The sequence below is a fragment of the Octodon degus genome, unplaced genomic scaffold (assembly GCF_000260255.1).
Source record: "Octodon degus isolate 3935 unplaced genomic scaffold, OctDeg1.0 scaffold00072, whole genome shotgun sequence".
Taxonomy (NCBI): domain Eukaryota; kingdom Metazoa; phylum Chordata; class Mammalia; order Rodentia; family Octodontidae; genus Octodon; species Octodon degus.
The window spans coordinates 4708447-4735372 of NW_004524648.1; the positions used below are offsets into that span (position 1 = coordinate 4708447).

The following is a 26926-nucleotide window of genomic DNA, read 5'->3' on the forward strand; positions in this document are numbered from 1 at the left end:
ATCAAATTCTCCAATGCCATCCGATCTGGAAGATGGAGAGAGAACATCTTGGGTTAGCATCTTAGAATTGTTTGGTGGGTAAATGGAAGGTTTGTCCCAGGGCTTGAGGTCACTCTCTTACTTCCTTTGCATGGGTGGGCAGGGATATGGGGTTGATGCTAATGTTTCCCTGTATTTATGTGACTATAGCTAGAAAGCAGCTCTAAAGACGGAGGTGGTCCACCTAGGAGTCCTCAGCCTGCCACCAGCCCAGTACCCTCAGAGAGTTCCCACAAGGCCAAGAGCCCTGCACCCACCCTTGCCATGAATGGCCTCAGGACTGCATCAGCAGAAGGCCCAAGTGAGGAGACCCAGGGCCTGTCCCGGAAGCGGGTGGCGAATGCAGTAAGGAAGGTGGTGAGCAAGGTCCTTCCTGGTGAGGAGACTGGGAGTGCCAAGGAGCCTGTAGGGCGAGGGGTAAAGTCTCCTGAGCATCCAGCTAGAGGCAAGAGGGGAGAAAAGGCAGCCTCTGGTCTCAAGCCCCCGCCGCCGCCTCCTCCCCTGCCCCCTACCCTGCTGAAGCCTGAAGCAAAGAAGGAGGCAGCCAAGGATGAGCTGTCAATGGGCCTACGGAGTCTAATGTCTCGAGGTCGAGGCAAGGACCACAAGCCCCATGGCAAGCAGACTCCTGGCAAGGGGGAGAAGCCTTCTGGCCAGGAACCAGGCCTCTTGAAACCAGGCTCCCCATACATGGACTCCCCAAAGAAAGCAGGCTCTCTGGTCAAGCCTGAAACCCCAGAGAAGCAGTGTTCCCCAGCCCCACCACAAGAACTGGCAGACCCAGGCTCCACTGGCCCGAAGTCGAACCTCACTGGAGAGCAGCAGGCCAAGTCACCAGCCCCTGGCGTGCAGCAGGAGGTATCTGTGTGTGCCACTAACTCCCCATGCCCATTCTTGCTTGAGGACCAGGCACGGTTGTAGCAAGCTTCCCCAAGCCTCAGAGAGCCCTGCATGACAGGCTGATTGACACCCACGTGTCCATGCAGGACCTGCATGGCTTTCCTTGACCAAGTATGAGAACCTGTGATATCCTGGGCTCTGTACCTGGGGTGGGAACTGCTAACCAGCATGCTGCAGGCCTTGCTGTGGGAGTCAGATCCTGGTCCCCAGCCACATGGGCTAATTGAGGCACCAGGTCCCATGCTGAGGATGGGCTTCTTAGAAGATCAGTACAGGGTGGAAATGCAATGTCTGCTCAAATTAGGTGGTCTGGGCTCCCACCCCAGCCACTTACCCACTGTGGACCTCAGAAATGTGCCATCTTCACACCCCTGTCCATCAAGCCAAGAAACTAAAAATCCCTTCACCAAAGCCCCGGGGCTACAGGTATTATGGAAATTAGTCATTTTTGTTTTTGAGAGTGTCATACAGTATACATAATAAGCAACAACCTGTAACAAACATGTGAATACTTACGAAGGAAACCCATGAATATTGATTTGCTCTACAGGAAGACAGAATCAATAGACTTTGCTACCAGAATGGTTAAGAAAAATCTCCTGTTTGCGGGGCACTTTTGGACATTAGAACTGAAAATGAGGGGTAGTACTTGCTTTGAGGGATTCCTGTGAAGAAATGATGCAGGTCAGGTGCCAGAAGCTGTCCTTGGCACAGAGTGTCCATACACTGAGTTGATAACAACAGTTGTTGTCAACGCCATTGTGATCAGCATGTTTCCTCTGGCAGCAAGACTCTTGAGGAGACCTGTGCCCAGGGGGCAGCAGATGGGCATAGTTGGACTTTTGAATCTGAAGCTACTTCACCTTCCCAGAAAGTGCCCTTTAGTGGGGCAGGAGGCTGAGAGGCAGGCGAGGGCCATGGACGGTAAGCCCAGCCCCTTCTCCTGGGAAGGTGATGCCTGCTTGGCTGGTCCTTAAGTTGGAGATAGTTCTTTTCAAGCTTTCCGATTCTCCAAACCCTCCTGAAACTTCATATGGGCATCAGGAGTGCTTCCCTGTGCCTTTGCAGGATCCTTGTCATTAGGAGAAGACGAATCCAGAAGATGCTAGGGGCACAGGCTCAGGGTCCTAAAGCCCAAGGCCACCACCTCTTCCTGGACATAGGGTTTCTGGAGGATCCCTTGCTCTCATTCTTCTTGGGCACTGCCAGACTTAGAGAAAAGCCAGCTGCAGACCTTCTCACCTTCCTCACTCATTCTATAAACCAGTGCAGTAGCAGGGACATTCTGGCCCAGTGGACAGAGCAGAAGCTAACCTTCAGACCCTCAGGAGAAACTATAAGTAGGCGGGAAGCATCATGTGCCTGACCTGGGCTGCTGTTCTGCCTCTCTGGCTTCTTATCCCTCTGCCTCTCCCTAGAGTGGCGTTGGGAGCTGAGCTGTGTCTTAACCTAGAGTTCAGGGCTGGGTTGGGGGCCAAAAAGATAAAACTGCGTAACAGAGCCATGTGTTTCTAGTGATGGTTAGGATAGTAGGAAGAAATGACCCAAGCCCTTGTAAGCATCTGTTCTTTTTATCATTTGATAGTTTAAAAACTTAAATGGGCACGTGACATGTCTCTCTGACCTACTCCACTTTCCATTGGGTCCCAGTGGCTTCCTGGGCTGAGAGCTTGGCATGCAGTACCCCCACTACACTACCCCCTAGGGACAGGACTAATAGTGGTTTAACCTTTAGACAGGAGCTGCCTCCGAGGTCCAGCTGAGCTCCACAGAGGAGGCCCACCAGCGACTTGAGAGGATCTTCACATCTCCTGTAATGTCACCTCTTTCCTGATTGGGTCCCCAGTCCCTGGCCCTCTTTCTCAGACTGGCAGCCACACTATGTGTATAGTCTCACTGTGGAAGGGAGGCCCCCTGGTGGCCCTCACTGGCTGTCTATGTGAACAAATGAGAGGAGGACTCTGGGGAGTATTGCTCCTGTACTGGTGGGCTGGGAGAATCTTGTCCCCTTTTCTGGCCCTGTTCTGCCTTGAGGATGTGTTTTGGTGCAGGGCCTGGGGGCCTAGTGGTGGTGTGGCAGGGGCCTCCCAGTTTTGATTCCCAGCTCTCCTTATTCATTTCTAATAGCAGCATCCAAGACCTGACCCAGGAAGGCCTTAGAAGGCTTTAACCAGACTTAAAAGAGACAGAGAGATCAAAGCTAATCCCAGGGTCTGCCACAGTATCCTGCCCATTGGGCAGTTGGAAGGTGACCCTCAGTTTGGACTTGGATGGGGTGATACCTCTGCTTGCCATGGGATCAGCATGCATGCCTGGGAGTGGGAAGGATGAAGCAGGGTGCAGTAGGGCTGGGATGGGATCCTAAGCCTGGGCTGCAATAGTCTCATTCTGTGAGAGGTCTGTGGTGACAGTTTTAGCCTAGGAAGTGACACCCTGGGGCATGTGTTTGGAGGTGAAGGACAGCTCTGTGCTGGTATCTGATAGCCACAAAGAGAGGTGGGCTGAAGAATGTTCCTGAGATGAAGCAGGAAGGCCCCGAGGCCTGGTTGTGGTAAGGCAGCTTGGCCTGGCCTGGCAGACACATGGAATAGGGAGCCTAATGCAGGCCTGGTACTAAACATCCCTGACCCCCCTCCACTCTGCACCTTGGGTGACTAGAAGGTACCAGCCATTGGCCTAAGGGTGCTTGTTAAAGAGAATGTGCCAGCGTTCTGCTCATCTTCACCCCTCTTCTCTTCTTTCTTTCCCACCTGCTGCTGGTAGCTGGACCCTGAGGCCGCCTCTCCTGCCCTCAGCCAGGTAGGGTGCTCCTGCCCTTCTCAGGAGCCCTCCACTTCCTCCGGTGACCACCTACCACCCCCGGCCTATACCTGGGCTGGCGTCTGTGCTCGGGCCTCTTGCTGGAGTGTAAGGCCTCCTTCCTCTCTAGCCTCCCACCCTGTGTTGGGGTGGGGGGGCCCCGGGATAGGCAGTGCCAAGGTCTAAGGTGGTTTGGTTCTGTGCCAGGTTCTTGGGTATCACCAATCAAGATTTGCCTCTGTGGCACTCAGTTCTTAGTTATTGGAGCTGAGGGATCAGTTGAGTTCTAGGTGTTTATCAGCCCTGCTCACTCTGGATAGAGACAGCCCAAAAGGCTGATTCCCTACCCAGAACCTGAAGGCAAGACAGTCTGTCTCCACCTCCTGGCCATTGTGGGATTAGCTCAAAAGGTATTCCTGACAGGCCTTGACTCTTAGATGTTACCCCAATAAATGGCCCATGGAACATGTCCATTCAAGACAGAAAATTTACCAGTCTCAATATAATTTGAAAAAAATCATAATTTTTTATAAAGTTATATTTCTTCTAGTAGAAAGAGCTAACCTTTTTTTTTTTTTTTTAGGGATTCTCAGGACCCTTTGGGGGGGGGTAGGACAGTTTCAATAATTAACACATTGCATAAATTTTTTTTTTTTTTTTGTGGTACCAGGGATTAAACTCAGGACCCTGTGCTTGCCAGGCAAGCGCTTATTCTACTGAGCTATCTCCCTGGCCCCAACAACTAACCTTTTAAAGTATCCTTTCCGTAGCAAAGCAAAACACTCACTAATAGCCGGTTAGATGTAGTAGCACACGCGTGTGATCTCAGAACTCAGGAGGCTGAGGAACGAAGCTGATGGTGAGTTTGAGGCCAGGCTGGACTACTTAGTGAGATCCTGTCTCAAAAAAACTAAAACAACAATAGCAACAACCCAAAAATCAAAAACAAGACACTGCTAACCTCCTATTACTCATCTTACTGAAGGATACTTTCCCTGGTCTGTGGCACCCAAATGTCTAGGATGCGCTGATGTGGCCCAGCCCTCTCAGTCCGTAGCTGGGAAAGGGCTGTCCCACCAGACACTTATCCAAAGCCAGAATTCACTTCTGGGAGCAGAACCCAGGTCTTCTAACTCCAAGAACGGTGGCAGACAACATACATTACCTATTATGTGCCCGCATCTTTTCCTGATGCCTCACCTAGGATGTCAGTAGAAAGGGACACCTTGAGTAAAGGACTCTCAGAAACTGTCTCAGTCTCCAAGCTGGGAACTTTCAGAGACTATGGGTGGGACCAGTGCTAGCCTGAGGGCTGGTCCCTGCCTGTGGGGTGGGCAGCCCCCCTCTAGGGACCTCTGGTGACTTTCCTGCCATTTCACCTACACATAACAAAGGAGCATGGTAGGCCTATGGGAGCTAGCCTTTCTCTTATCCCAACTCCCCCAGGCATGATTGCTTCCCAAGTCAGTGTCCTGCTTAGATGGCACTGAGTTTGACACCTCTATTCCCTGACAATGCCTATTCTTATTTCTGCATGGTGACCACTTGCAGCCCCTGGGGGATCCTGGTCCCTTCACACCCATTCCTGTGACCATGTATACATAGTATGTTAAGTCCTTCTCTGGATTTGACCAGCACTGATTCCCACCCCCTGGATCTCTGCCATGCTGTGTCTCGCCTTTGTGTTGCAGTAACCCATTTACTAGGTCTGTGTGACCGCTGGTTTCCAAGCAGGGCCTGTGCTGACTGTGACATGAAGGAGGAGCAGGGAGACTGGCATGAGTACCTGGGCACCGTGCCCTTACCAAAGTGGAACATCCTCTGGAGGCCGGGTCTGAGACCGAGGCTCAGGACCCACCTATCATTCTCCCACAAAGTCCTAGGAGGACCCATTTCTTTTGAGTTCTAGAGGAAGTGGCCTTTCCCATCATTTGGCATGAAAGAGCCCATAGTGGTGGCCCAGGGTGTAAGGCTTGGGCTCAGGACACTAATCTCATGGGTTTGACAGGAAGAAGAAAGCAGAGGGCAGCTCAGGGAGGTACACCCTGGTGACTTGCTTCCCTGGGGCCTGCTTGCTCCTGGGCACATGTTTCCTGTGTTGCTGTCCCTTCCCTTCCAGACCCTCAGTACTGGCATGCTCACTAGCCTTAGCATCCTTGTCCTTAGAGCTCCTCAGAACTACCACCACCTCCTGGCTTCTCCATCCTCCTTCCCCAACACTTCTGATGTCCCTGTGCTCTATGTCTGCCATGTTACTGTTTCCCCTGCCCAGTGGCTCATCTCGAAGTCCTTCTCCCACTTGTCCACACTCTCCTGCTGACTGGTGTCTATACTCTGGAGCAGGGTCTGACTCTTTCTTCTTGCCCTCCCTCTGACAGGCCAAGACCGAAGAGCAGATTGCAGCCGAGGAGGCCTGGTATGAGACTGAGAAGGTGTGGCTGGTCCATAAGGATGGCTTCTCTCTGGGTGAGTCAGGAGGTTAGGTGCAGGCATCTGGGCCTCTTAGTAGGAGCTGGGGGTTGGGGAGTGAGCAAAGAGAGACTGGTGATCCAGGGGGAGGAAGGTGGGACCAAAAAGGACCCAGTCAGAGTAACAGAGTCGGGGCCCAGGGAGATAACTCAGTAGAATAAGCACTTGCCTGGCAAGCACAAGGGCCTGAGTTCAATCCCTGGTTCCGCCAAAAAAAAAAAAAAAAAAAAAAAAAAAAAAAAAAAAAAAAAAAAAACAAAACAGAGTAACAGAGTCTTCCCAGCCCTGTGTCCAACTGTCTATGCCTGCTCTGCAGCCAGCCAACTCAAATCAGAGGAACTCAGCTTACCTGAGGGGAAGGTGCGCGTGAAGCTAGACCATGATGGAGCCATCCTGGATGTCGATGAGGATGATGTGGAGAAGGTTAGTGGGTGGCTGCTGGGGGGTGGGAGGGTAGTGGGCAAGGCAGGCCTGTCCTCTGTGACAGGGACAGGATCTGCTTCTTCATTGCCCCACTGCCTTTCTGCCCAGGCTAATGCTCCCTCCTGCGACCGGCTAGAAGACCTGGCCTCACTGGTGTACCTCAATGAGCCCAGCGCCCTGCACACACTGCGCCAGCGCTACGGAGCTAGCCTGCTGCACACCTACGCTGGCCCCAGCCTGCTCGTCCTCAGCCCTCGAGGGGCCCCCTCTGTGTACTCGGAGAAGGTGCAGCTTCCTCTAGGCTGTAGTGCTGCCTCATGAACCCACCCCCTGGACCACCCTGTCTCCCCGGACCCTCTGCCCTTCCTCTTTGGTGTCCACTGGGCTCTTGTTCATTTCCATGGTTGGCCTTTGGAGATGGAGTCATTTCAGGAGGTGGGAATGGTACAAAAGGAACTCCTGCAATCTTTAATGGAGTTAGAACCTGGCTCGAATCTGCATTTCTGTGTAAGGCTTTGGCCTCACAATCCCTGGCCACCCTAGGAGTGAATATTCAGAAAGATGTGGACCCTGGGGGTGAAGGATGTCTAGGGGGGCCAAGCTAACAGCCTGCCCTTTCTCTCCATCCCTTTTCTGCTCAAGGTGATGCACATGTTCAAGGGGTGTCGGCGGGAGGACATGGCACCCCACATCTATGCCGTGGCCCAGACAGCGTACAGAGCCATGTTGATGAGCCGTCAGGACCAATCCATTGTCCTCCTGGGCAGCAGTGGCAGTGGCAAGACCACCAGCTGCCAGCATCTGGTGCAATACCTGGCCACCATTGCAGGCACCAGTGGGAACAAGGTGTTTTCTGGTGAGGCAGGGACTACTGGGAAAGCCGAGACGGGCTGAGCGGGGTGGGGGTGTTACCTTCCTCAGTGCCAGTGGTATTTTTCCTTGGCCTCTCTATCCCCTTGAAACTCAGCTGTCCTTGGGTAGTTCTGATCTGAGTGGCCCCAGGCCTTCACATGTCTAAAGCCCATGGCTGGAGTGAGCTGCGCTTGCATTTTCTGATATCCCTTGGGCCTGTGCTCTACAGTGGAGAAGTGGCAGGCTCTGTACACCATCCTGGAAGCCTTTGGGAACAGCCCCACCATCATGAATGGCAATGCCACCCGCTTCTCCCAGATCCTCTCCCTGGACTTTGACCAAGCTGGCCAGGTGGCCTCAGCCTCAGTTCAGGTGAGAGAGTATTGCCCAGGTATCAGAGCAATAGGCGTGCTAACTGGTTTCATGCCCTAGCAATCAGTCTGCCCCCTAGTGCTTCACTGGCCTGGGAGTCTGTCCTGGCCATGGCACAGGCAGGCCTGGCCTGTGCTGCCTAGAACTGTTGCCATTCTGCCCCTAGGCCTCCCATCCAAGTCCTCTTTTCCTCCTGACCACCCTTTTGCTGGGCCCCCAGCTGTACCCACTTTCTGAGATCCACAAACAGTATTTCCAGGGATTCCAGATTTCACCCAGCAGAGGACAAAGTGAGGCCCAGCCAAGACTAATCCCCTTCTATGTTACATGAACTCCTTTTTTGTAAAGGTTTTTATTTTTTTTTTATATGATAAGTATAAGATGCATTCTTTTTTTTTTTACATGAACTTTTTCACCACAAGTTTCCATGGGTCTAGGGCCAGCCAGATAGCTCAGCAGACTGAAGTGCCTGCTTAGGCAGACAGAGGGACGAGGGTTCAATCCCTGGTGTGCCATACCTGCCCTGCCCCGCACCTGTAATCCCAAACTTGGGAGGCTGAAACAGGAGGATCACTCTGAGTACAATCTGTATAATGAGACCCTGTAGACCCTGTACTAAATACATAAAAATAAATAAGTTTCTGTGTCCCCAAGAAGGCTGGTGCCTGGGCCTGTCTCTTTCCACTGACTCTGTTTGATCCCCACCAGGTGTTGGGGGGTGGCTTGTCCTGGCCATTGGCTGAGCACCTTGCTGCACAGCAGATGTAGCAGCTTGTTCCCAGGGCCTGGATGACCAGGGGCCTGGTTCTTGCTGCTGAGGGGAGGGAGGAATTTGATCCAGCACCAGCTTCCATACCTCATGTTGTACCTTAGACAATGCTTCTGGAAAAGCTGCGTGTGGCCCGACGCCCAGCCAATGAGGCCACATTCAACATCTTCTACTACCTGCTGGCCTGTGGGGATAGCACCCTCAGGTGAGGTGGGACAGGGAACACTGAGGGAGCTCTAGCTCCAGCCTGCCAACTGGGCTCCTGGACTTGGCCCCCTGCTTGCCCACTATGCAGTGTGGTCATTGTTGCTGTGTGCCAGGCTTGGAGCGGAGCCCTGGGAATGGCGAGATGGGGAGACATGGGCCTTGCCTGTCTCTGGCCATGGGGACTGCAGCCTCACTGTATGGAAACAGTATTTCCAGGGACTCCTGGGGATGTCCATTACCCAGGAAATAAGGTCTGGGGAGGAAAGCTTATGGGACAAAGGTGTTGGGTGACTTGCCTGCAGTCACATAGCTAGTATGGGGCTCAGCTTGGCCAAGGGTCAAACTCTCTTCAGTGTGCCAGCTGGCCTTCCCTGGCCTACTGGCTACTCTTGCTGAGCTCTTCCCTTTAGCTCTTCAGACTTACTGTCTAGCTGTCTGGTCACTGGACAAGAATAGCACATAAGGCTGAGCAGGCGGCTTCATCATTATCCTCTGTAGCCCTTCTGCAAACTGAGGCAGGCTGTGCTGGTTCGCTGGCCCTTTGAGTGGGTCTCCTCCACTCTCGGAGTCTGACTGAACTCTCCTCTCTCTGGTGACCTGTCCCAGGGAGGCTGAGGTTCTGCCCAGGCCTCTCGGCCAGATACAAAAGGTGACAGAGTGGCCTGACAATTGGAATGATAAGCAGATAACACTTGGCATCTGGAAGCTTGGGACCTGTTTGTCTCTACCTTGGGGTGAGGGCAGGGGGCGGGGGGTGGTACATGGGACTTCTGTGGATCAAGCTCCTGCTAATACCTTCTTTGCACCCCTAGGACAGAGCTTCACTTGAACCATTTGGCAGAAAACAATGTGTTTGGGATTGTACCTCTGTCCAAGGTGAGGAGTCTGTGAAGACTGGGTTGGCTGCCCTGGACCTTGGAGATAGGAGATACCTCCATGGGCATGTGGTACCCCATGTGTGGCTCTATCCAAATGTCACCCTCCCTAAGGGTCCTGCTCTAGGGGGACATGGTGGCAGGGACATGACCTCTGAGGTCTAGAGCCCATGTGTCTGTCCATCCCTGCAGCCTGAAGAGAAGCAGAAGGCAGCTCAGCAGTTCAGTAAGCTACAGACAGCCATGAAGGTCCTCGGCATCTCCTCTGATGAACAGAAGGCCTGCTGGCTCATTCTGGCTGCCATCTACCACCTGGGGGCTGCAGGGGCCACCAAAGGTAACCAGCAGCTGGATCCCAGCAACCTGCCTTGTTAGGCAGGAGATCTTGTAGGGACCCTGCTATTCCCGGTTTGTTCTTGCCGTGCATAGACTCAGCTGTTAACAAATAACCCTCTTCTGTGTGCCACTTCTCCTTCCCCCTCATCAGAGCAGAAGGCCAGAGAAGCACCTCCACTAATGATGGCCTGAGGCCTGGCCTCAGCTGGCAGGCCTGGGAGCAGTGTGAGGAATGGGTGGGCAAGGGAAGGTACTCCCTCAGAGCCCCCCCTGGAGTAACTCTTCTTCTTGTTCCCTTCCTGACAGAGGCCCTTGAGGAGCAAGCGGGTAACTGACCCTGACCCGCCTTGTGGTGTAGGGGCTGTCTCATCCTGTCTTGGTGCTTCCTTAGACTCTCTGGGGCTGGGTTCATTCTGTCATTGCACAGAGGGCTGGTCTGGGTAAAAACCCCAGGCCTGAAGGTGGAAGGGGAGTCTGCTTGCTGTGGGGTTTCTTGGGGTCTCTGGAATAGCTGCTTCTCCACTGTATTTTGCATCTGGATCCTGGGGCCTCTTGGGATGCTGTCCTTGGGGCTTAGGTGGGGCTGGGTAGGCTGGCTTCAAGAGGCTCCAGGCCAGTTTTCTTCAGTCTTCTCTTCCACTGATTTGGTAGTCACTGCTCCTGCTCTTGCACATCAAGGTGGAGGCCACAAGGGGGCAGTAGGCACCTATTGACAGCTGGAGCTGCAGTTTCACAAGCACACAAGCCTGTACTTGGGCTCCAGGCTTGTAGATGGCTAGCACTCTCAGTCTGTCACTGGGGAGCTGTTGCTTTCCTCAGAAACTACGTTGAAAGGCAGTGATTTGGGCACCTCTTCACGCTTCTTCCTGTAGTTTAGAGAAAGGCTCTGATGCTGGCTCTGAATAATGTCTCGGCTTTGGCTGTGTTCCGATGGGATGGGAAGGGCCCCTGGCTGTGCAGCAGGAGCGGGAAAGCACTGGTGACCATGAGTGCATGGAGGAGCAGGCATCTGGGTTTCTGGCCCCTTATGATCCCAGCAGGTGGTACCTGTGCCAAGAGGAAGCAGCCATCTTCAGGCCACGTGGGCAGGAGGGTGGGCAGGCAGACAAGTGGCTGAGTCTTGCAGGAAGTTCTTTGATTCTGGGGTAGAGGTCCAGGTTTCCTCTGACTCCCCTCAGCTGTGACTGCAGGTTGCACACTGTGAGTGTCAAACAGAGCTTCCAGTATCTTCCAGGGCTATGTTTGTGTGTGTGCATGCTCGCGTACACACGGGCACACCTGCACATACCTATGTGGTAGCAAGCTTTGCAGGTCTCTTTCTATGTGTGCCAGTATGTTGGCATCCACAAACATATCTCTTTGACAGTGTGTGTATTTCCGTGCCTCCGAGGCTGAACGTGGCCTGCTTATCCTCATAAGCCCCCACCCCCCACAGTCCCTTCCTGCGGGCCTAGTGGCTCAATTGATGACTGTTTGCTAACACACTGTTTTTCTTTGCATGCTGCATGCTGGTCCTTTGCCTTACAGAAGCTGCTGAAGGTAAAACCTTGTTTTCTTGTTAGCTTTCCCTAATTGCTGTGATTAGACACATGTTGGCTGAGGAGCATATGTCTGTGTGGGCTGTTCCCTTTCTCATGCAGCTTTGTTGCCTCCCCATTGTTGAGCCATCTAGGTATCTGGTTTCCCCTGGGTAGGAGGGAGAGAGGGTGTTCCTAATGCATCCAGGGAAAAAGCAGACATGAGCAGTCTGTCATGCTGAGTCCCCTGAAGACCCACGTGGCTCCTGGGCTCCTCGTGGGTGAGCTGGCTCTTCCTGGGTTTATCCTTCCCCAACCTAAATTGAGGAAACCCCGAAGAGATTTTTTTTGCAGCCGACCCACTGCCCCCTGGTGGAAGCTTGTGGAATTACTTCATTTAGAGCCAGCTCACTGTTTTTGTCTCCAAGGGACCCAGAAAGTATTAGGAGATGCTGGCTGTGCCTGTCTCCATCAAGTCTATTTGTGTTATTAAGGCTGGCTTTTGCTTTCAGAAGATGCCCCATTCCCAGGCCTGTGGGATTGAGAGGCCCAAAAGGAACAGTGGTCATCAGTTGGCCTAAGGAGAAAGACTTAAGGGCCCAGGGAGACAGCTCAATAGAATAAGCCCTTGCCTGGCAAGGGCAGGGTCCTGAATTCAATCCCTGGTACCACAAAAAAAAAAAAAAAAAAAAAGACTTAAGATGCCACATTCCCTTTTTCTGCTTCACAGCTGGCCGCAAGCAGTTTGCCCGTCACGAGTGGGCCCAGAAAGCTGCATACCTTCTCGGCTGCACCCTGGAGGAGCTGTCCTCAGCTATTTTCAAGCATCAGCACAAGGGTGGTACCCTACAGCGTTCCACCTCTTTCCTCCAAGGGCCTGAGGAGGGCAGCCTGGGAGATGGTTCAGGTACCTTCAACCCCTTAACGATGCATGTGATTGGGGGTCCTCTCCTGGGACTTATTACTGGCTTGGAAGTGGGAGGGACTGCTGGAGTGCATAGATAATCCTGTCAGTGGGAGAGGCCCGGCTGGTTGACTGGTGTTGGTACACAAGGAACATTCCTGGATGGGTGGGATGGCCAGTGGGACAGAAATGGAGCTGATCTTACCCCACAGGCCCCAAACTGAGTGCATTGGAATACTTAGAGGGAATGGCATCTGGCCTCTACAGCGAGCTCTTTACACTTCTCATCTCCATGGTAAACAGGTGAGTGCCAGGCAGAGCCCAGGGACCCCCAGTTTTCTCCTTTGGCAAAAGTGAGACAGATCTGTCAGCAGAGGGTTCACTGTCCCCACGGGCTGTGAACAAGGTTGGCCATGAACAAGCCCCTGGACAGGCTTCTAGACAGAGATGGGCATTTGCTGCATGCTGGGGGCAGGCCAAGTGGGCCCACTCTGTGGCCTGCTTCCTATCCCTGGCCAGCTCTGATCCAGGCTTTCCCTGTGAAGGGCTCTCAAGTCCAGCCAACACTCACTCTGCTCCATGATGATCGTGGACACTCCAGGCTTTCAGAATCCTGAGCAGGCCGGGTCGGCACGTGGAGCCTCCTTTGAAGAGCTGTGCCTCAACTACACCCAGGACCGGTTGCAGAGGCTCTTTCACGAGCGCACCTTTGTGCAAGAGTTGGAAAGATACAAGGAGGTAGCTCCCACCTTGAACCTGTCCTGTCCAACCCTGACTTTACCCTCTGGCTGTGGCACCCCCAAGGAGGGCCTCTTGGGCATGGGAAGGTACCGTCCTCCCTGCTGGCTATTCCCTCCTTTTTTATCTCTGCCCTCCCTTGCTTTCTGCAGTGGGAGTCTTGTCCTACCCCTTCATCTTGGCTGTATTTTCTTTACGCAGTGGCAAAGTTCATTTGAAAAAATGAAAGTGAAGGGGCCAGGGAGATGGCTTAGTAGAATAAGCACTTGCCTGGCAAGTACAAGGGCCTGAGTTCAATCCTCGGTTCTGCCAAAAAAAAAAAGAAAAAAAAAAGTAAAAGTGAAGAGTGAAGGAGAAACTGGCTCTGTGGAGTGAGTTTAGAGCAAATAAAAGAGGAAAAAAGCATGATAAAAGTACACCACGGGAGAAGTAGGGCAGGCTGTCATGAGGAATGCCATGATCACCTTGACTCCATTCTCCATTTGTCCACCAAGTGGAGAATTTGCTCTCCATGAAGCTGATGGTGCATCAGGGCCCCTGGAGCCCCTCTGTGCCCTCCCTCAAAACACCCTCCTAGACCCTATAAATAGTGCAGTTCCTGCCTCCAAGTGTCTGGGCCCAGCCTCCCCCCCACCCCCCACCCCCGTCTCCCTCTCTACTGATGTATTAGGATGGTAGTTGAGTATTTAGGGCCCCTCTCTATAAGTGTGTCCCAGATGGGAGGAGACCCAGAAATCTTTCCTTGTGTGGAGATGAGTTGGATGAAGCAGGAGGATATTTATCTTGGGTGAGAGGAGACTTAGGAAGGAAACGACAGTTGTTGCCATGTGTTTCAAGGATGATGGTATGAAGTTGAGAGTAGACTTCTTTGTAGTACTTAGTTAGCTGATGCAAGAGGGTATAAAAATTTTACCTCTCCAAAAATACAGCGTGCTGCCCTTGGGAAGTCATGAGCAGCTTGTCGCTTTGGGCAGTGGAGGGACTCCCTACACGAGGTGGGAGGCTGGACTTGCTTTCCTCAGAGGCCCTGCCTGGTCTCCTCATAGGACTGCACACACGGTCCTGCACTCATTATTGGTCTGCTTTACTTCCTAGGAGAACATTGAGCTGGCATTCGATGACTTGGACTCAGCCACAGCTGACTCCGTGACTGCTGTGGACCAGGCTTCTCACCAATCCCTGGTAGGAATATAAGTGAGACCAGGGCTAGCCTCACTTTATCTCCTACTTCTCTGTAAGCTGCTGCTTTTGCCTGCTACTGTGGGCTACCCAGGTTCTCCCAGTCACACTCAGATATCAGCCACTGCACCAAGTACCTGAGGGGCTCTGTCCCTCAGCACTCACAGTCCGTCCAGGAAGGTGGCCCTTTCTTCTGCCTAGTGCAGTGCGGGCCCACATCCCAGTGTCCCAGCCATGCACATCAGATGAGGCTCAGACCTGTCCTGTGATTGGTGGGGCCTCTGTCTGCCAGGGGTCCTGATATAAACTGCTTGTGGTTGACAACCTGGACTGTAGGACAAAGTCATTCCCCTCTATTAACCCCAAGCAGAGGACTAATGCAACTTACTTAGAGTTGGGCAAGGAGGCAGCGTCCTGCCCAAACAGGAGAACAGTGCCAAGTAGTAAAATATCCTCAGTGGCACTGGCATGAATGTGAGCCCTCACCCTTTGGCCTCACAGGCAGACTCTGTCACCCTTTGTACTAGTATCTTGGGCACCTTGGTGCCTGGCACTGGCTGGCCTAGTGACTTGGCATTTGGTGACTGTCTTCAATTAGAAGTGCCTAGAGTACTGTACTAGACAATGACATTTCTGCTAGGCTTCTGAGCTCTGTCTTCTGCTTGATTCCTGCTTCACTCTCCTGCTTCCTGGAGTAAACCCCTGCTGAACTAGCACAAGAGGGGGAAGTAAGCATCCCCCCAGAGACAAAATGCTTTAAGTGTCCAAGTACTGTGTCTCCCCGGGGATAGTGGATTTCCTTTTCTGACACTGGGGCTCCTGTGATGGCCTCCCTTGAGAGCCTTGCCATGCCCAGGAGATGGGAAGAATTCATACATGTGACTCGTGAGCGACAGGAGGTCAGATTCGTGTTGGGCTGGGGCTCAGCCATCTGTCCCCTTCTTTAGTCTTTTCTATTTGCGAGGCCTTAGCACTGGGCAGTTCAACCTTTGGGTAAGAGGCCCGTTGGTGCCATTCACTGTCTGGCGGTTTTGCTACTCCCTCCTGCCACTCACCTCTTAACTACCAAAGAACCACAGTGGTCCTCCAGCCCTGCGGCATATTCTGCTTCCTTCTGGTAATCACGGTGACTCCTTTGGGATGCTGTCAGGGAAGAGTTGTGGGCAGCTAGGGTCAAAGAGAAGGAAAATAGTACTTTTCTCATTTTTCTTTTTCTCTGTTCCTAAAAGCCAGGCCAGAATGGGATATGGGAAAGATTCAGTTCTTCCTGTCTGAGGAAGACATGGGAATTCTTTAGAAAACACACACCTTCAGAGCTGGGCATGGTGGTACATGCCTGTAGTCCTCACACTTGGTAGGCTGAGGCAGGAGAATCACTGCATGCTCGAGGCCAGCCTGGGCTACAGAGTGAGTTCAAAACCAGCCTGAACTATATAGTGAAACCTTGTCTCAAAATGGCAAAGAAAAAATACAAGAAAGAGAAAGAAAGAAAGAAAGAAAGAAAGAAAGAAAGAAAGAAAGGGGGGAGGGAGGGAGGGAGGAGGGAGGGGAGCAGAGGGGAGGGGAGGGGAAGGGAGGGAAGAGGAGGAAACTTTCAGCCTAGTTTGCTTAGCCTTCATGGGATATTAGGGGAAATTAGAAGTCAGCATTTCTACCTTCTGTTGAAGAAAGCCAGACCAACTAGTGGTACGCATCCTTCCAGGACAGCAGTTGGTGACACCAGATTTCTAGCTCGCCCTGGCCTCCTCTTGTTTGGGCTACCACATTCATGAAGTCACCTGTCTCACAATTTTGCCACTGAGTTTATACGCTGTGTGGCTCCTCCCTTCAGTGACCTGAGCCCTCTCTGCCTTCTCCCCTCTTGGGGACCAGTTCTAACCCCACAAGTCATCAATTACTGCCCAATTCCTTTGGGCAATCCAGTGCACTCAGAGCTTTCTAGACTTTATCTCATTTAATCTGCCAGGGAGTGAGGACCCTGGTGTTCTCTTAGGGGATGAAGGTGAGGAGAGCTTGTGGGTATCAAGTCAGGTAATAAGCCTTCTGGTTTTGGTGCCTTTGGACCCAAGTCGCAGGAAACATCTTTGTGCAGGTTCTCCACTATCTTTCTGGGCTTTTCCTTCCTGTGCTGCCCACCTCCTCCACAAGGTGTCAGCAGTGAGCAGACAAAGCTGCAGCCTGTAGGGTGTGCGCGTGGCTACCTGTGGTGTTCATAGTAAGTGACTGAGGTCAGGACCTCAGCTCCTTTCCCTCAGCTCCATGTGGCAAGGTAGGATTCCATCCCTTTTCCACAGGTCCGCTCACTGGCCCGTGCAGATGAGGCAAGAGGCCTGCTGTGGTTGCTGGAAGAGGAAGCACTGGTACCAGGAGCCACTGAGGATACCCTCATAGAGCGCCTTTTCTCCTATTATGGCCCTCAGGAAGGTGACAAAAAAGGTAAGTGGCACCTTGCAGGGTAGCTCCACTGCTTCCTTGCCAGAAGACCCATGTGTATAAGTCCAGGTGGAACTTCATGTGGGAGTCACTGTGTCCCTAGGCTTTGTCTCTGTCCCATGATGATATGAATCTTGCTTCCCCTACCCTCAGGCCAAAGTCCTCTTCTTCGCAGCAGCAGACCACACCATTTTCTCCTGGGACACAGCCATAACACCAACTGGGTGGAGTACAATGTGGCTGGCTGGCTGAGCTATACCAAGCAGAACCCAGCCTCCCAGAATGCCCCTCGGCTTCTGCAGGATTCCCAGAAGTAAGGACACCACACCCTCTGCCCAGGTCTTGTCCCTCTTCCCCTGCATGTGTTTGAAGAGCTCCTTCATCAGCTGTGTATATAGCTTCTAGTTCCTGAGGGGCAAGTCAAGGCCTTGAGAGCATGGAGATGACCTCAAGGAAAAGAGGTGGGTGATGAATATGCGTGGAGGCACCTATAGTTTTCAATTGGACAGTGCCGCACAACACTCTTAAGAGAAGGCAGAAGTCTTATAAACTCCTCAGTCATATGAACTGTATCATTTATTCATTCACTCCATAGATGATTATTGGATACCTAGTCTGTGACAAGGACACTGAGGTTCTTGGCAGGTAGCAGGGAGTCCATTTCGCTCTCTCTGGGGAGTTTACCTTCAGCAGGGAGGAGAGAGTGAACAATAAGTTTAAAAAGTAAATTATATAGTATGTTAGCAGATGTTGGGCTTATCTCTCCTGCCATACTGGAAACCCCTCTGCTTTCTTTTCCCCCTGGTCAAGGAGAAGAGTAGGTGGCTTCCTTTTGTCTGCCCCGGCCTACTCCTTGGCTTGTGCCCACCTTGAGTTTTCTTTTCTTACTGTTTTAAAGTCTCTCCAGTTTTTCTATAGGATGTGGACATATGATCCCAGCCCAAATAAACCAGGCCTCTGGCCACTGCCCTCTAGGGGTGGTTTAATGCCTTAAGATAGCCTCCACTGCCCCACCAACATGACTCCTATTCCCCCATTGCTGTCCCACTTTTTCCAGAAAGATCATCAGCAACCTGTTTCTGGGCCGGGTAGGCAGTGCCACTGTGCTCTCAGGATCCATTGCGGGCCTGGAGGGCGGCTCACAGCTGGCACTGCGCCGGGCTACCAGCATGCGGAAGACCTTTACCACAGGCATGGCAGCTGTGAAGAAAAAGTCTCTGTGCATCCAGATTAAGCTGCAGGTGGTAAGTATTTGACCAGGCCCTGGGACTTTTCTTGCCACCCGCAGGCAGGCCTGGGCATTTGACACGTCCAGTGCCTACCCAGCATCCTATCTTGCCTTGATCACTGCTGGTAGGCTTGCCTATGAATGGCCAGCAGGCCTAGGGAGGGCAGTTCGTAGACTTTGCATGTTCTGGTTGGGACACCTGCTGTCCTGTAAGAAGTGGAGCAGCTGGCACCAGTCCTTTCTGTCCTGGTAGGGGCCATTGGAACCCACTGAGAGTGGTTTCTTCCCTTTTGGCAGGATGCCCTCATTGACACCATCAAGAGGTCCAAGATGCATTTTGTGCACTGCTTCCTGCCTGTGGCTGAGGGCTGGATTGGGGAGCCCCGATCTGCCTCCTCCCGCCGTGTCAGCAGCAGCAGTGAGCTAGATCTCCCCCAGGGAGACCCCTGCGAGGCTGGGCTCCTACAGCTTGATGTGCCCCTGCTCCGCGCCCAGCTCCGGGGCTCTCGCTTACTTGATGCCATGCGCATGTACCGCCAAGGTGAGATCCCTTCTCTCCTCTTGGCCCCTGGCACTCTTTCCCAGAGCTGACCCCACCCTACCCTGCCTTCCAGATGCACTCTGGAGGCTAGAAGAGTGCTGTTCCCCTCCTTCCTTGGGACTGGCCCCAAATCCCCTTCTTCAGACTCCTTTCTTTCCTAGTGCTACCTCTGTGGGATCATTCTTATTGCTTTCCCAGCCCAACCTATTCTTTCCTACCCTGTGGTCCCTCTCTTTCTCCTTTCCCTTCTTTATGCAAGTTCTCTTCATTCCCCTCCCTTCCCAGTGCCCCAGTCTTTGTCCCCACAACTGCCTCCTGCCCTCACTAGTGTGGACAGGTCAGCTCTGCCCATAACAGCAGGCCCAGTGTCCTTTGAGAGCCTTCTGCCCTGGTGAATTAAGTACTAAATCTCTCTGAAGTATTTAAAATTTCCAAGAAAGGTCAAACAGACCCTTTTTATGGACCCATCTAGAGGAGAGGACAGAGGCTGACAGTAAAAACCGACTATCCTTGGAGCACTACAGCACACCGGTGCTGTTCTTCATTCTCCCACATGTTTAATACTCACGGCAACCTCATGAGATAGGAGCTGTTATCCCTAGATAAGGAGAGTGAGGCTGAGTAATTTTCCCAAGTCTTCCAGCTTATCAGTGGCCAAGGCAGAGTGCACCTGGGTAGTAGTCTGGCTCCAGAGCCAGGACTCACAAGTTGGGTTTTGTGTGCCTATGAAGTTAGGAGTTGCCAGTTGCTGCTCTTTTTTTCCTTAGCTAGACAAACAGGCAGGGTCCCGCTCACCCATCACCATGTTCCCTAAGTTATCCCCATGGGCACCTTCACTTTTCCTCAGCAGCCAAAGCCAGGAAACGGGCTCCCTGCCCTGCTCTAAATAAATCATCGATCTGTCCCCACGTCTTGATATGGAGTTGGTGTTTATTATTTCAAAACCAGATTGTTACCGCTCTGAACCAAAATCAATGTGCTTTACTCAAACAAGCAGATCGATGAGGCCAGCAGCAGCAGGCCCCCTCCCCTTCCTCAGCCCCAGCCACCATCGATAGCGCTGATGATTAATTAAGATGCCAGGCATCCAGACCCACTATCCCGGCCCATCAATTTAATTGCAATTCAGATACAATCAATAGCTCACTTTGTCTTGGCCCCTCAGCGGCCCCCCGCCTCCTGTTTCAATTATCAGGCACATGCATCAGCCTCATCTCCCAGTTGGAGGGTTTCCCAGAGCTGCTAGCCGGAGTGGCGGGGCAAGCCCCTGGCTGGCTGAGAGGAGCCTGGGTATAAAGTCCAGCTCTGTCTTAGCTGCAGCTTCTTGACCTTGGACACGTTCCACCTTTGGAGCCTCAGTTTTCTTGGCTGTAAGATGAGATGGCTCTTTCTGGTTTCAAATTCTGTGATTCTGTACAAGAGGATCTCTTGGTTTTCCACCATGGGCTTCGGTGAGATCTGGGTGATTTGGGACACCTGCTAGCCTCCATTCTGACCTTGCTCCATGCTAGAAGGCATCTCACCTTTCCCTGACCTCAAACCCAGGCATTCTTCAGGGAAAGAGCATCTGACTCAGGGCTCAAGATCAGAGTTGGGGTCAAAGCGAGGAGCCCTTTCTGAAATTCTGCTCCAATGAAGACAAAAGGAGAGGCACATTTCACTGAATACTCACCAAGTGAACCAAGCTGTTCTTTCCACTTATTTTTTTCAGTTAGTCTCCATGATTACCTTGCAGGATAAATGCTAGGGCTTCACAGGTAGAGAAAGTGAGGCTAGAGGTGTCATGATTGGTTCCAGGTCACATGACCATAAGAGGCAGGGCCAGGATTCCAAGACCAGCCTTTGTGCTTTTTTTCCTGCAATCTGCTGTCCTGTTATTTTTCCTAATGAGGCAAAGTTCTCTCTGTGTTATCACTTAGAGGCCTAGAAAACACCCCAGAGTTTACCCTAACCCCCTCACCCCAGATGCAGCCTGTGCCCTTTTAACTTTCCTGTCCCTCTGGGAAGCAGCCCTGATGGTCCTCTGAGCCACTTTTCTTTGTCCTTTCTGGGCCAGCCTCAGCCAAGGGTCCCCACCTGCACAGTGTCTTCCCCTTTATGTGAACCCCACTGGACACCAGTGGCTATTGGGGTATCCTGGGAGTGGGTAAGGGATTGATCAATCTGTCTGGACCACTCTTTCCAGGGTACCCTGACCACATGGTGTTCTCCGAGTTCCGCCGCCGCTTTGATGTCCTGGCCCCACATCTGACCAAGAAACATGGGCGCAACTACATCGTGGTAGATGAGAAACGGGTAGGTGTGGAATCCCTTCAGGCCCCTCTCCCTCACTCAGATGTCTTTGAACAGCTACCCACGCTCAGACCCATCTTTCTATCCTCCCCTAGGGACAGGAGGCTAGGACAGGATACCACACTGGCAGTGTGGCAAAGGGAGCCTAGGGTCTGGACTGCAGGAACTGGAGAGAAGCTACCCTCTTTGGAGGCTACATGCTGGAAGCTAGAGCTGGGCATGTCTGCTCTCTGGTGAACCAGACACTTATCTAAGAATGAGTAGGGCCCAGGCCGCCCAGAACAAGGACTGACTAGGCCTAGTGTTGTGGGCACTCCGCTGATGGCACCTGGACCTCTCAGCTTGGCCTCTAACCTTGGCAGGATCTAGTTCCTACAGTGGGAAGCTGTCCAGAGCTAGGACAAACATCACACCTTGGGGCCAGCCTGATAGCTCAGCAGATTAAAGTGCCTGCTTAGGCAAGCTCGGACCAGGGTTCAATCCCCAGCATGCCATGCTGGCCCCAACGTCAGGGCATACTGAGATGGTGATTGAGATGGGGTGTGGTGGTTCACACCTGTAATCCTAGCACAAGGGAGGCTGAAAACAGGAGAATCACTATGAGTCCGATCTGTGTAATAAGACCCTGTAGAACCTATAGTAAAATATATCAAAACAAAAAACATTGTTCCTTAGGGAAGATTCATAAGACCTCCTTGGTGTTAAGGAAAATACCAAGGGCTGGGCCCTTGGGCAGCATGGGTTGGTGAAGCCATGCCTACAGAAGTGGTATCCCTATGTCATTCTAGGCTGCCACTTTGACCCTTAGAGGCAGCTCCTCAAGCAGCCAAAGGGCTCTTTGAGCAGAGAAACCCCACATTCCTGCCCCATACACTGCCTCAGGTACCCAGTCTGGCTTTGACAGCACTTCAGACCTAAACAAGGGGCCTGGGAGATGGCTCAGTAGAATAAACACTTCCCTGGCAAGCACAAGGGCCTGAGTTCAATCCCTGGTTCTGCAAAATCAATCAATCAATCAATCAATCAATCAATCAATCAATCAGACCTAAATGGAAGGATGCTGCAGAGTGAACAGAAAGCCTCATGGCAATGCTCTGAGTGTCTCCGTGTGTCCCCCTCACCTTTCCCCTTGGGTCACAACCATATTCACAGGGCCCTTAACAACCTTTTCTCCATTCTCAGGCCTGCTGGTGTTGCATGAGACCTTGATGTAAATGTGGATGGTCCTTCTCTCTTGCCTTGACCTCCATGTGCCTTGTCATCTCTGGAAATATTCCACCTCCAAACTTTTAACTTTTAGCATGGCCTTCTCTGGCCAAGGCCTCCTACCTGTGGATCTCACTCTTCTCAGAAAACCTGCCGTTTGACTCCTTCAAGACTTCTGATTTCAAGACCCCACCCCATTCTCTCTACTCTGTCAGTTCCTTTCTGACTATACTTCCTTTCCTGCTCAGCCTTCATTCTCCTTAGTTTTCCTGAACTTTCCATAGTATCTGCCCTGCCAGACTCCCACCCTGAAGGTCCAACCTTTGGGTAGCTGTGCACTTTATTGTTTTTAAAGAAAAAAAATATATCATTATTACTATTGGCACGTGTTATAATGCATGAAGTTTACATTTGTTTTGGGGATTGGTACATGTACATAGCATCCTAATCATTTTTGATCCCCTTTCCTCTGTACCTCCCTCCCCCTTCTGATTCTCGCCCCTATTCCAAAACATCTGCCTTTATTTTACTGTTTAATTTCTTTATAATTGGGTTTCTCTGTCTGATTATTTTACCACATTCCTCACTTTTGGACTCCCAAGAGCCATGAAAGAAAATTAAGGGCTGGTGAGATGGCTCAGTGGTCTAAAGCACCTACTTAGAACAAGCTTAGCAAAGCACAGGGACCACGGTTCAATCCCCCAGCACCACATGCCAGCCAGCCCCGCCCCCTGGTGGGCTGAGCTGGCCACACACACACACACACACACACACACACACACACACAAATAAAATAAATGAAAAAAAAAAAAGAAAGAAAATTAAGCAATAATGTGGGCTTGAATCCCTGTAGGTTCATAGTCTTTACCCTTAGGTGGGGTGCAGAGGTGATCCAGAAAGTCTTCCACAACTTCTGTCCTTATCTGGCCCCGACCCCCAACTTCTTCCCAGCAGATGACCTTGCCTCCAAATTCTAATAAAATCAAGACTACAACTTCTACCATCTGCGCTTTGTAATCCATCCCTTCTGGCCTCCCAGAAACCTTTCCTTCAGTATTAACTCTCTTGTGCTTATGTCATTCTAGGCTGCCACTTTGACCCTTAGAGGCAGCTCCTCAACCAGCCAAAGGGCCCTTTGGGCAGAGAAACCCTTCCTGGCTCTTTTTTGTCCTTGGACACCTGTTCCACAGACCTGCTTTGCAAAAGAAACCCTTTGTCAAGTGTCCCATGCAGGGCCGGGGAGATGGCTCAGTAGAACAAGCACTTGCCTGGCAAGCACAAGGGCCTGAGTTCAATCCCTGGTTCCACCAAAAAAAAAAAAAAAAAGTGTCCCATGCTTGACTGTGTCCTGCCTCCCTGCCCCAGCCCAGCAGTATGAGCTTCCTGGAACTGGTCTTGTCTCCCTGTAGCCTCTGTCACTAGAGCCAATGGCTACTTTTCTATCCTGTTCCTTGCATTCTCAGCAATGTGACTTTTCTGACAGCTCTGTTCCTTTAGAAACATTATTTCTGTTCACCTTCTTTATTGTCTCTGTTCTTCTCACTCCCTCTGCACTGTCCTGCTTCTACCCGTCCCTTCCATGTGGGTCTCCTCAGTGTATTCCTTGGCTCTGTTCTCTATCTACTCCTTCCTCCAGGACAACCTCATTCACACCCATCACTTCAATTACTGCATATATATTGATGACTCCCAGATCAATGCCCCAACCCCAGCTTTTCTCCTGAGCTCCCAGGCATCCATTTCCATCCAGCTGCCTTCTGAACGTCTCTGCCTGTATCCCTCTTATACCTCAAACTGCCATGTTCAAAACAAACCCATCCCTTTTCCCACACCTTACATTCCCTGCCTTGGGTAGTGACACCAAGACCTGTTTTGGTGTATGAGTCAGAAGTCAGCATAGCCTTAGATTTCTTCTTATCCCCCACCCCCATATTTGACAAGGCTCTGTCCTCTTAACATCTCCTGTGTTTCACCTTCTTCCTTTTGGGGCAGGCACTAGCCTCCTTTCTTATGGATCACTGCCTACAGGGGCCTCCATCCACCTTCCACCCATTTGGCAGTGGGATGTCTACAAAAGGCAAGTCTGATCATGTCCCTCTCTGAGAAGACACTTCAGGGGTTCCTAGGGCACCACACACTTACCTCCCATCTCCCTCGGTGGTTCCGAAACACTTGGGTTTCCTCTGTGCACTCTGCCCCTGGGCCTTTGCTCATGCTGGTTGTGCTGCCTGAAATGCCTTCTCCTGTCCCTCCTCTGGCTAATTCCTGCCTGTGTCTAAATTCTCAGCCCAAGCAGCACTTCCTGCAGGGTGGCTTTCACAGTCCCCCTTCCTGATTAGATGCTTCCTCCTCTCCATACTTCACCAATTCACTTGTCTTGCTCTCCAGGAAGAGTTTCTTCCTCTTGTAGTCACCTGTCTCTCACTAGAGTCAAACACAGTGGCTGGCACTGCAGAAGCCCAGCAGAATGGCTTGAGAAATAAGTAATGGACTGCTTGGGAGGAGCAAGGGGAGGACCGAGTGACGAGGTGGGGAGGTGCCGGGCATGCTCCCTGACGGAGTCCTCTCTCCTCAGGCAGTGGAGGAGTTGCTGGAGTCCTTGGATCTGGAGAAGAGCAGCTGGTGCATGGGCCTGAGCCGGGTGAGTTGTCTACAGGAGGGCAGGTGGGCCTCGCTCCCTGGTAACTCTGTGAGGTGGCAGTCCCTCCTCTCCTGTCTTCACTGCTCAGTCTTCAGAAGTCTCCCCTCCGAGTTCTACCCCCCCACCCCACCACCCACTCCAGCTGCTCAGTGGCTGACCCTTCTTGCAAGGGGCCCCCGTCAGGAGCAGGAGCCAGGGAGTAGATGTTCAGGTACAGCAAACTTATGACTTTCCTCCCTTCTGGATAACTGGCTTGTTCAGTGCTGGGAACACCTGTGTGATGTCAGGGAGGAGTGAGTTGGAAGGTGGCTTGGAACTTGGCCTGAGTCCTGTGCAGCGAGTGGGGGCCAAAAGATGGGCTCAGCGGAGGTGGGCTAGGAGGAGCCAGGAGGCTGGAGGGAGAGAGCACCTGTGGGAGTTATCTGCCACTACCAGGATCCCAGAAGAGCAGACACCACCTGCCCGAGGCTGAATTCCTCATCTGACTGGAACGTGGTGTGTTAAAGGGAGGCACACCACACCCGGCCCACTGCATTGCCCCATACCAGTGGCCTAGCCAAGCACTCCTCCCACAGGCAGGGACCCCTGCTCGCCCCATCCCAGATGGGGAAGACTGGGCAGGTGATAACTGCTTATGTGCTCTGAGGGCTGGGATGAAAGGAGGAGGAGGGAGGGAGCCAGAGGGGGGTTTCTGGATTGTCCTTGTCAGCAGGGAAGGAAGGAACTCTAGGTTCAGGGACTCTTGGGAAGCAGAGTTGGAAGAAAGTGCTTGGGAAAAGCTGGCATATTGTTCCCTGTGCTCTGTCCTTTCTGTTGTCTGCCCTCTATGTTGAGCATTTTGAGATAGGGTCTTGGCCCCTCCCTCACTGTGAATCCCTTTCCCTCAGTCCCCGTGTCTGTGTCTTCCCATGTCTGCCCCTGTTGTCCTTAGCTTTCCCTTTTATTCTTAGCCACAACAGCCCCTGCTGTTCTCTGTCCCTTGCTTTCTAATTCTGATTTCTCTGGCTTTTCTCTGTTTTGTATCTGTTGTGGTCCCACTCTCTCCCATCACTTCCAGGTTCTAGTCTCTACTTGGTCTCCCTCTGCATTTGGCTCCCTCCTTTCTCTGCTCTCCTCCCCCTGTCTTTTCTTAGGCTTAGGGATTCCGAACTGGGCTTCTGTGTTGAGTCAGTCTGCAATCAGGGTCATTCCTATAGCTGTTCAGTGTCTCCTGGTTTACCCTGGTCTCCTGCCCCTCTGGCAGACTGGCCTACTGCTGGCTGGTACTGGAGGTAGAACCCCTCCAAGCCAGTGCCCAGGTTCCCTAGCACATCTCAGGCAGGAGCAGACCTGTGTGGGCTTGTCCACTTCCAGCTGCCATCTCAGACCTCTGTGGTCCTGAATCCTCTCAGATGTACCCTGAAGCAGGGGAGCCCCAGGGCCCACTTGTACCCAAGGACAGGGCAGAGCACAAGGTTGAATGTTTGCTCATGTCTAGCTGGGGAGAGTTAGCTTGATCTTGCAGCTGTAGTTAGCACTGTCTGCTGAGTGGGGATCCCTACATGTTTGTTCACCCTCTAAAGGGCGGTCTCCACCCGAGCTTCCAGGGCCCTGAGGGTTTAGGTAGGCATCAGGGAGCCTGAGAGCCTTCTGACATTATAAAATCTGTATGAATGGGTATGTGGGGGAGGAGATGGCCCTGAACTTTCACCTAATACCCCAAAGGACCCTACACCACACAAGTGTTCAGAAGAGTTCTGAAGCTTGCTGTCCTAGTCTCAAGACCATTCTTTGTCTTCTTACATTTCTGGGCCATTCTTTACCCTCTGCACCAGCATCTTCTTCTGCTCCTGGGCAGATATCCATGTGTGCTCACCAAGCATGTTTGTCCACAGCAGACCTTGCTCTCCCCTTTTTTTTTCTTTTCTTTCTTTCTTTTATATTTATTTATTTATTTATTTATTTATTTATTTATTTATTTATTTAGTGGAACTGGGGATTGAACTCAGGCCCTTGAGCTTGCCAGGCAAGCACTTATTCTACTGAGCTATCTCCCCGGCCCCACTCTCACCTTTTCTCACCCAGTGGAATTTCAGGCTCACACAGTATGGGAAATTGAAACTTGGGTCAGGATTAAGACCCACGGGGGATCCTACTTAGCCCTACTTGCAGGATTTGGGGAAGTGTCACAAAGGACTGAGCTAGCTTTTTACAAGCCCAGCCTCAG

General features: G+C 52.0%; 1 protein-coding gene across 20 annotated transcripts in view; it reads left to right on the forward strand.

The window, feature by feature from the left end:
- The window catches only part of Myo18a (myosin XVIIIA), a 101586-nt gene that overhangs the window by 47902 nt on the left and 26758 nt on the right, over positions 1-26926 (forward strand). For 7 of the 20 annotated variants that reach the window (XM_023719883.1, XM_023719884.1, XM_023719869.1 and 4 more), the window contains 20 exons: positions 6117-6204; positions 6524-6630; positions 6739-6915; positions 7273-7486; positions 7712-7854; positions 8728-8828; positions 9643-9706; positions 9898-10042; positions 10348-10368; positions 11569-11580; positions 12289-12465; positions 12675-12765; positions 13008-13200; positions 14296-14382; positions 16674-16815; positions 16966-17125; positions 17870-18056; positions 18338-18581; positions 20767-20876; positions 24655-24720. In XM_023719883.1, coding sequence (XP_023575651.1) covers positions 6117-6204; positions 6524-6630; positions 6739-6915; positions 7273-7486; positions 7712-7854; positions 8728-8828; positions 9643-9706; positions 9898-10042; positions 10348-10368; positions 11569-11580; positions 12289-12465; positions 12675-12765; positions 13008-13200; positions 14296-14382; positions 16674-16815; positions 16966-17125; positions 17870-18056; positions 18338-18581; positions 20767-20876; positions 24655-24720 — 2529 coding nt within the window. Of the gene's footprint in view, positions 1-189; positions 898-2674; positions 2753-3702; positions 3739-3776; positions 3847-6116; positions 6205-6523; positions 6631-6738; positions 6916-7272; positions 7487-7711; positions 7855-8727; positions 8829-9642; positions 9707-9897; positions 10043-10347; positions 10369-11568; positions 11581-12288; positions 12466-12674; positions 12766-13007; positions 13201-14295; positions 14383-16673; positions 16816-16965; positions 17126-17869; positions 18057-18337; positions 18582-20766; positions 20877-24654; positions 24721-26926 lie in introns of those variants that run through there. The other 13 variants (XM_023719886.1, XM_023719875.1, XM_023719877.1 and 10 more) reach the window with 6 other exon arrangements.